General features: G+C 44.4%; 1 protein-coding gene across 1 annotated transcript; it reads right to left on the bottom strand.

The window, feature by feature from the left end:
• Nucleotides 1-616: 616 nt before the first annotated feature.
• On the bottom strand, nucleotides 617-3348 carry LOC125482047 (KIF-binding protein-like). Its single transcript, XM_048594027.1, has 2 exons — nucleotides 2910-3348; nucleotides 617-883 (listed from the first exon to the last, which is right to left on the bottom strand). The coding sequence occupies exons 1-2, from the start codon at nucleotides 3261-3263 to the stop codon at nucleotides 686-688; spliced, it is 552 nt and encodes a 183-aa protein (XP_048449984.1). The 5' UTR covers nucleotides 3264-3348; the 3' UTR covers nucleotides 617-685.
• Between the last annotated feature and the right edge of the window lie 6336 nt (nucleotides 3349-9684).

Below are 9684 nucleotides of genomic sequence, written 5' to 3'. Positions count from 1 at the left end.
TACATCTTGTTATCTGAGATAATGTTGGAGTTGTACAGAGTGTTGGCCAAGCTGCAGCTGGAGTACTGTGTGCAGTTCTGGTCAACTCACTACAGGATGGATGTGATAGCACTAGAGGGGGTACAGAGGAGGTTCACCAGGATGTTGCCTGGGATGGAGAAACTGAACTATAAGCAGAGACGATTGGCTTGGATTGTTTTCTCTAGAGCAGAGAAGATTGATGAGGGACATGATTGCGGTGTATAAGATTATGAGGGGAATGGTCAAGGTGAATAGAGAGCAACTGTTCTCCTTGGTTGAGGGATCAATCATGAGAGGGCACAGTTTTAGGGTATGGGGAGGAGATTCGGGGCCGGGGGCGGGGGGTGGTTTGGGAACTTTTTCACTCAGTTGGCGGTGTGAATCTGGAATGCACTGCCTGGGGAGGTCGTGGAGGCTGGAAACCTCACAACCTTTAAAAGATATTTGGATGAGTACTTCAAATGTCATTCATAAAAATGGGACAAGTGCAGGAAATTGGGATTAGCACACTTTTAGTGGAAGTTATGTCAGTGCAGACTCAATGGGCCAAAGGGCCTTTTCTGCACTATATCAAGCTATGCATCTATGAACAGTCATCGCATTGACCAATCCCCCACTCCACACATGCACAAACCCTGCACTGACCAATGCTCCCATCTCGTGGTCACTGCACTGAGCAATGCCCCCACTCAGTGGTCACTGCATTGACCAATCCAGACATATTGATTATTAGCATCCACCTGCCATCAAATGAAGACTTTACCTCCTTGGTGTACTGCTTGTAAAGAGATTCCGCATCTTCGAGATAGGTTTGTGCCTTTTCCATTTCTTCCAATCCTGCCCATAGGATGCCCAACTGATTCTGAAAGATAAAGAACAAATTTAATGCTGGGTCTTTCTGTTCAATTCTCAGTGAGAATATAAACTTAACGCAAAGTTGGAGAATTCAAGTTTCACTTGAGATTATGTTCCCTAATACTGCAAACTGGTCTCTCCCTTCACTGTCCTCATTTCCAAATTGGCCCTTTTCACAAAAACAAAAACTTAGGCTTCATACCACTCTCCCAGCAAACAATAGCCCATCTAACCCTCATTCCTAACCAAAGTGCTTTAAGCTGTTGCTGCTCCCAAATCTGTTGTCACCTTCCCCAACTTTATGTTCCAATCCCTCTACAATGCCAAAACAGCCCTCATCAAAGTGACAAATGATAACTGATGCAAGAGACGCAACAGGTATAAATTCTTCCTCTAGCTTCTTCTTGACTAGTCTTTGATATTGTGACTACATCATCTTCCTGATACATCTCTCCACTGTTTTGTACCTGGGTGGCACTGCTCTCTCTGGATTCTGATATTGTCTACTCACAGTTAGGGAATCATTTTGCAGTGGCTTTGCTTCCTGTTCCCACAATTTCACCTTTGGTGGGCCTCTGTATCAATCCTTGACCCCTTGTATTTCTCAAGTACACCACTAGTTTCCATGTACACTTCAACAGCCAGCAGTACACTGTCAAACCTAACCTTTGCTGGTACGAAGGACAAAAGGAGGTCTGTGACATGGTGAAGGAGGGTCCTGACCTGAAATGTCAACTTTCATGCTCCTCTGATGCTGCCTGGCCTGCTGTGTTCCTCCAGCTCTTCACTGTGTTATCTCTGACTCTCTCTCTGTGACATGGCGAAGACAGAGAGGCTGGGTGGCAAAAGAGATAATTTTCCAGGGCCAAAGGGAGTGAAGATGGGGGCAAGAAAAGCAACAAAAGATGTACTTGGAGCAGGTGTGCCACTGACAGAAAGGAAAAATAAGTGAAAAACTGAAACAACTTTCAACTTACAGAGGCCAAATGCCAACTACCCCAAGACTTCCTTTTACCTCCCTGAACCATGATCCCATCACTGAACATTGAACCTTTATTCTTGCACTATCACTGACCTCATCTCCTCTGGACATCTTCCTCCACAATTTCCAACAAAAACAGAAATTGATGGAGAAACTCAGAAATATAATGGCATTATTCAATGTAATGACTGTCTGAAGAGGGTCATTGGATTCAAAATGTTAACTCTGCCTTTCCTCCTCAGATGCTGCCAGACCTGTTTTTCTCCAGCAATTTCAATTTTCTTTTCACATCTTCAGCATCTACATGTTTTACTCTGATGATCTCCCAATCCTGAACAGGCTGTTTCTGTTTGTTTCCCAAGATTCACAAACAGGACTGCTTTGAGAGGCACACTGATTCAATCTGTTTCTTCCTCACTCGACTGATTTCATCCTGTCTTGATTTTATTTTTTTCTCTTTTCCAATCTCCAATTATATCCGAGATTCCTTGAGCGTCCTCTGCCACGTCAATTGTTTCCGATTTTGTAGCCATGTCTCCTCTTCATCCTGATCACCCAGTATGTGCCTCCACTCCCACCACACTTGAGGGCGCTGGACTTTTTCTTAAACAGAGGCTCAATCAGTCCCATCCACTGACCTCCTCTGCCCGGCAGAACTTGCTATCGTGTTGAACAACTTCTCGTGATTCCATTCGCTTTCTTTAATACAATGTGTTGCAATGGGACCTGGTCCCCTCCCTAACCACACCCTCCAAGCTCTGTCCTCCTTCCCCCAGACACACTCTCCAGGCCCTGTCCCCTCTGTCTGGTGCCCTCCCTAACCACACCCTCCAAGGCCTGTCCCTGTCTGATTCTCTCCAGGAAACCGCTGTCCCACTCCCTCGCCTCACATCCTCCCTATCGCCCCCTGCCTAACCCCCGCAACCTCTGCTCTCCTTGTCCAATGCCATCCTCCGGTTGTGGGGGTGATCTCAGGGACCTGCCCCTTGTGGGGGTTGTGTTTGCCCCCCCCCAGGTTCCGGTTGCCAGGAGACCTGCGCTGCCTCCTCACCTCGGCCTGGAGAAAGACGGACACGGCCCCGGGGCTAAGCCTGAAGGGTTCCAGGATCTGGATGCACTTGGCCAGGTGCTCCTCGCCGGCGGACAGCTCCTCTGTCTCTGTGTGGTTGAGGCCGAGCTGCAGCTCGAGCACCGCAGCTTTCTGCAGCCAGTCTCCGGCCTGGAGAGGCTCATCGTCCCGCGGGCCCAACGCTGCCTTCAGCTCCTTCAGCAGTTCCCGAGCCGCGTACTTGGAACGATAAGGCTCCGACTCAGGATCCTGCTTCGACTCTACCTCCGCCAGCCTCATTGCCCGGGAGTATTTCACGCTCAGGGCCCGGTCAAGGCCGCCTTCCTGCGCCGCCATTTTACCCGCAATTACAGGGCAGCGCCGCCCTCCGGCGAGGGGGTAAAGCACTGCAGACTTCAAAGACAGCGCCTTCCGGCGGCCAGGAGGGAACAGGGCAGAACTCAGTTATGCGCTGCATGCACGTCCCAAACTGAGCGGGAAAGAGACTTTGCTGAGGGATTATAAACAGCTAGTGGTTGAATTGAAAAGCAGTACCTCGATCAGTGGATTATTACCTGAGCCACAATCAAACTATTAAGGGGCAGACAAAATCATTCGGATAATTGTGTCTTTTGTGTATGGGACCACGTTTTCCTTTTTGGAAACTGAAATGCAAGTTGGATTGCTATAACCTAAAATCCAGTTTTGCAGGTTTAAAAAACGAAGTGCTGCATATATTGTGTCGATGGGCGATACAGTGTTGCATTTTAATACATTAAGAATTTTGAGACTGAGCGGCACCATGAATCTTTCAAGTTAAGAGATTCAGCCTGACAACAGCTCTGTTGGCTGAACTACAAAGTGCCAAGTGAATAGAGTCACAAAGATGTACAGCGCAAAAAAAAACATTCGGTTCAACTCCTCCATGCCGATCAATATCCTAAGTTAATCTAGTTCCATCTGCCAGCATTTGGCCCATATCCCTCCAGACTCTTCCCTTTGTCTATTGTACAGGCTAAGAGAAAGAAGTCAGCTCCAGTAGAGAAACCAGTAAAAAAAAAGCAAAAGAGTGGAGAATGTTCTGGGGGTGCAAAATATGCTAAGAGTGACAAAGATGACAACCTATTTCAGGCGTGTTCTTTCTGTTGCAGCACACTACAGTGAACTAATTGTGGTAGCTATTTTTGAGCAGTCATCTAATACAGTATTTATGGTTTGTTGGATATTGTTTATCTTGTATAAATTCTGCTGAATGGCATGTTTTTGTATTTTGCATATACTGTGAAGCACTGATGTTTCCGTTCACTTTGATCAGGTTTGGAAGGACAGGAAAGAGAGGAAGCATTTTTTGGTTGGTACTAGGAGATAGTTATGAAGAGATTGCTCAGAAGTTGACTGCTACTTATCTTTGGGACACCTTCTGTTTTGAGGGAAGAAGCCAGATCTCTTTTATAAATTCATTCATTGGATGTGGGCGTCGCTGGCTAGGCAGCATGTATTGCCATCCCTAATTGCCCAGATGGCAGTTCACATTGCTGTGAGTCTTGAGTCACATGTAGACCAGACCAGGTAAAGATGGCAGTTTCCTTCCCTAAAGGACATTAGTGAATCTGAGAGGGGTCCTGACCCGAAACAACAACTTTCCTGCACCTCTGATGCTGCCTGGCCTGCTGTGCTCCTCCAGCTCCACACCTTATTATCTCTGACTCCAGCATTGGCAGTTCTTACTATCTCTATTAGTGAACCAGATGGGTTTTTCCTGACAATCAACAATGGTTTTCTAGTCATCATTAGACTCTTAATTTCAGATTTTAATTGAATTCAAATTCCATCATTTGCCATGGCAGGATTCGAACCAGGTGCCCAGATCATTACCTTGGTCTTTGGATTAACAGTCCAACAATAATACCACTAGGCCATCACTTCCCCATCTGACAGAGTAGAATTTGGTCCTATCCATGTCTTTTCCTTCTAGGAGAAAGGTTTGTTTTGGAATAATGTTGCACCTTTTGCATTACTACAGTTCTGCTAAGACTGCCAACTATCTGGCTGGGAGTTTAGTCATGCGCATCATTTTAAAATCTGAATTTCCGTGATGAACTTGAAAGGGTTCAGAAAAGATTTACAAGTATGTTGCCCAGATTTGAGAGTTTGAGCCATAGGGAGAGGCTGAAGATGCTGGGGCTTTTTTTCCCTGGAGCAAAGGAAGCTGAGGGGGTGACCTTATAGACGTTTATAAAAACATGAGAGGCATGGACAGAGTGAATTGCCAAGGTCTTTTTCCCCAGGGAGGGGAGTCTGAAACTGGAGGGAATAATTTTAAGGTGAAAGTGCTGTATAAATCTATGACACTATGATTGTATTCATATACCCATCCAGATGCCTAATAAATGTCACAATTGTACCAGCCTCCACCACTTCCTTTGGCAGTTTATTCCATACGTGGACGACCCTGTGTGAAAAGCTGCCCCTTAGGTCCCTTTTAAATCTTTCCCCTCTCACCTTAAATATATGCTCTCTAGCCTTAGACTCCCCTATCCTGGGAAAAGACCTTGACTATTCACCCTATTCATGCCCCTCATGATCTGATAAACTTCTCTCAGGTCATCTCTCAGCCTCTGACAGGCCAGAGAAAATAGCCCCAGCCTATTCAGAAATAAAAACAAATTGCTGCAAAAGCTCAGCTGGTATGGCAGCATCTGTGAAGAGAAATCAGAGAACTGCTCTAAGGAAGGGTCACCGGACCCAAAATGTTAACTTTGATTTCTCTTCACAGACACTGCCTGACCTGCTGAACTTTCCACAATTTCTGTTTTTCTTTCTGACTTACAGCATCCAGAGTTCTTTTGGTTTTTACCCAGCCTATTCAGTCTCTCCCAAAGGTCAAACCCTTCAACCCTGGCAACATCCTTGTAAATCTTTTTTGAATCCTTTCAAATTTAACAACATCTTTCCTACAGCAGACAGACCAAAATTAAATGCAGTGTTGCAAAAATGGCCTAATCAATGTCCTGTACAGCCACAATGTGACAACCCAACTCCTATAATCAATGCACTGACCAATGAATGCAAGCGTACTAAATGCCTTCTTCTCTACCCTGTCCTACCTGTGACTCCATCTTCAAGGAACTATGAAACTGCACCCCAAGGTGTTTTTGCTCAGCAACACACCCCAAGGCCCTACCATTAAGTATATACATCCTACCCTGATTTGCCTGACCAAAACATAGCACCTCAAATTTATCTAAATCAAACTCCTTTTGCCACTCCTTGGCTCATCAGCCTATCTGATCAAGGTCCTGTTTTATTCTGAGGTAACCTTCTTCACTGTTCACTACACTAACAATTTTAGTGTCATCTGCAAACTTACTAACCAATCCTCCTATATTCATATACATAGCATTTAGAGTCATTGGGATGTACAGCAAAGAAACAGACCCTTCGGTCCAACTCGTCCGTGCTAACTATCCTAGATAAATCTAGTCCCATTTTGCCTATATCCCTCTAAACCCTTCCTATTCATATACCCATCCAGATGCCTTCTAAATGTTGTAATTGTATCAGCCTCCAGCAGCTCATTCCATACATGCATCACCCTCTACATGAAAAATTTGCCTTTTAGGTCCCTTTTAAATCTTTCCCCTCTCGCCTTAAACCTACATTCTCTAGATTTGGACTCACCCACCCTGAGGAAAAGACCTTGTCTATTTACCCTATTTACTCCCCTTGTGATTTTATAAATGTCTATAAGGTCATCCCTCAGCCTCAGATGCTCCTGGGAAAATAGCCCCACCCTATTCACTCTCTCCCTATCACTCAAACCCTCCAACCCTTGCAACATCCTTGTAAATCTTTACTGAACTCTTTCAAGTTTAACAATATCCTTCCTATAGCAGGGAGGCCAGAATTGCACAAGTTCTCCAAAAGTGGCCTAACCAATGTCCTGTACAGGTGTAACATGACCTCCCGACTCCCATACTCAATGTACTGACCAATAAAAGCAAGCATACCAAACACCTTCTTCACTATCCTATCTACCTTATATAAATGATAAAAAGCAGTGGACCCAGCACCAATTTTTGCAGCACACTGCTGGTCACAGGCCTCCTGTCTGAAAAGCAACCCTCCAACATTACCCTCGGTCTCCTACCTTAAAGCCAATTTTGTATCCAAACAGCTAAATCTCCCTGAATTCCATGTGATCTAACCTTGCCAATCAATCTACCATGCAGAACCTTATTGAATGCCTTGCTGAACTCCATATAAACAAGGTCCACCGCTCTTCCTTCAATCTTCTTTGTCACCTCCTCAAAAAACTCAATCAAATTAGTGAGACATGATTTCCCTTGCACAGAGCCACGTTGACTATCCCAAATCAGGTCTTGTCTTTCCAAATACATGTAAATCCTGTCCCTCAGAATCCCCTTCAACAACTTACCCACCACTGACATCAGGCTCACTGATCTATAGTTCCCTGGCTTTCCCTTACCACCTTTTTTAAAGTAATGGCACCACATTAGCCATCCTCCAGTCTTCTGGCACCTCACCTGTGGCTATCTACAATACAAATATCTCAGCAAAGGGCCCTGCCATCACTTACCTAGCTTCCTATAAGGTTATAGGATACATCTAATCAGGTCCCAGGATTTATCCACCTTTGTGCATTTTAAGACATCTAGCACCACCTCCTCTGTCATATGGACACTTTTCAAGATATCACTATTTATTTCTCCAAATTCTCTATCTTCCATATCCTTCTCCACACTAAATACTGACATGAAATACTAGTTTAGTATCTCACCCATCTCCTGCGTTTCTACACATTGATTTCCTATGTTATCTAGTTAATCTTTGACCCTACATGTATTGGTAGAATCTCTTTGGATTCTCCTTAACTCTAGTTACCAAAGCTATTTAATGTTCCCTTTTTGCTCTCCTGATTTCCCTCAAGAATATTCCTACTGCTTTTATACTCCTTGTAGAATTCACACGATCCTATCTGTCTCTTCCTACCATATGCCTCCTTCTTTTTCTTGACCAGAGCCTCAATTCCTCTAGTCATCTGGCATTGCCTAATCTTCACACGAGCAGGAACATATTGTCTCTGGATGCTTACTATCTCATTTTTGAAGGCCTCCCACTTTCCAAACATTCATTTACCTGAGAATAGCCTCTTCCAATCAACTTTTGAAAGTTCTTGCCTAATAGTGTCAAGATTGACCTTGCTCCAATGTAGAACTTTAACTTGTAGATCAGGTCTATTCTTTTCCATAGCTATTTTAAAACTAATAGAATTATGATCACTGGCTCCAAAATGCTCCCCCACTGACACCTCAGTCACTTGCCCTACCTTATTTCCTAAGAGGAGGTCAGGGTTTTGCTCCTTGTTTAGTAGATACATCCACATACAGAATCAGAAAATTATCCCTTTCTCATTTCTCAGTTCCACCCAAGTAAAGTCACTGCACATACTCCCAGGAATATCCTCCTTAAGTACAGCTGTGATGTTATCCCAAATCAAAAACACCACACCCCGTCCTCTCTTGCCCCCCTTTCTATCCTTCTTATAGCATCTAAACCCTGGAACATTAAGCTGCCAGTCCTGCCCTTTCCTGAGCCACATTTCTGTAATCGCTATGATATCTCAGTCCTATGCTCCCAATCATGCCCTGAGTTCATCTGCCTTACCTGTCAAGCCTCTTGCATGTAATAAATGCAGTTTAGTTCATCCGTCCTACCTCGTACTCTGCCTTGCTCTTGCCTGCCTTGACTATTTGAGTTGTTCCTTTTCTCAACTGTATCAGCCTCAGACTTTTCTCATTATCTCTTTGCTTCCCACCCCCGTCTTCCTTACTAGTTTAAATCCTTCTGAGTAGCACGAGCAAATGTCCCTGCCAGAATATTGGTCCCCTTCCAATTCAGGTGCAACCAGTCTTTCTTATACAGGCCATCTCTGCCCCAAAAGAGATTCCAATGATCTAAAAACATGAATCCTGTCTTCTGCACCAGTTCCTCAGTCACGCATTCATGTGCCTTATCCTCCTATTCCTTCTCATGTGATACTGGGGGTAATCCAGATATTACTATCCTCAAAAAACTTATTTTTAACCTCCTGCCTACTTTCCTAACTTCTCTCTTCAAAACCTTGTCCCTTTCTCTTCCTATGTCATTGGTAACAATGTGTACATCCTGCTGGTCACTCCCCTTTGAGAATATTCTGCACCGTCTCGGAGGCATTCATAACCTTCGCAGCAGGGAGGCAACACACCATTCTGATATCTGTATCTGTGTCCTGACTAAACAGTCTCCTATCACCATTGATCATTTGGAACCTGATATACTCCTCATTACAGTACAGCCAGTCACAGTGCAAGTAATCTGGCTGTCAGTGCTACATTCCCGAGAGTCCATCACCCCCTACACTTTCCAAAACAGCATACTTATTTGAGATGGTGATAGTCACAGGAGACTCCTGCATTACCTGCCTACCTCTCCTACCTTTCCTGGAGGTAACCCATCCACTTGACTGTATCAGCAGTTTTTTTACCTTTCTGAAACTGCCATCCATCACACCCACTGGTTCCTGTAAATTCCTCATTGCCTCAGCCGATCCATCCAATTCGATAGGAGTTGTAATTAAACATACTTTCTGCAGACATAATCATCAGTAACATTGAAATTCTCCTTAATCTCCAAGAGGAAGAGCACATTATTCCATTAAAGGCCATCTCTGCACCTTAAACAATCTACAGACATAGAAAATAACAGTCTTACTGCT

The sequence above is a fragment of the Rhincodon typus genome, unplaced genomic scaffold, assembly GCF_021869965.1.
Source record: "Rhincodon typus isolate 14 unplaced genomic scaffold, sRhiTyp1.1 hic_rhity00005300, whole genome shotgun sequence".
Classification (NCBI taxonomy): domain Eukaryota; kingdom Metazoa; phylum Chordata; class Chondrichthyes; order Orectolobiformes; family Rhincodontidae; genus Rhincodon; species Rhincodon typus.
This window is presented reverse-complemented; position numbering and strand designations above follow the sequence as displayed.

Coding starts and splice junctions, on each gene's coding strand:
- LOC125482047 (XM_048594027.1), bottom strand. CDS start 3,263: ATGGCGGCGCAGGAAGGCGGCCTTGACCGGGCCCTGAGCGTGAAATAC. Junction 884..2,909: donor CCGTCTTTCTCCAGGCCGAG/GTGAGGAGGCAG, acceptor TTTATCTTTCAG/AATCAGTTGGGCATCCTATG.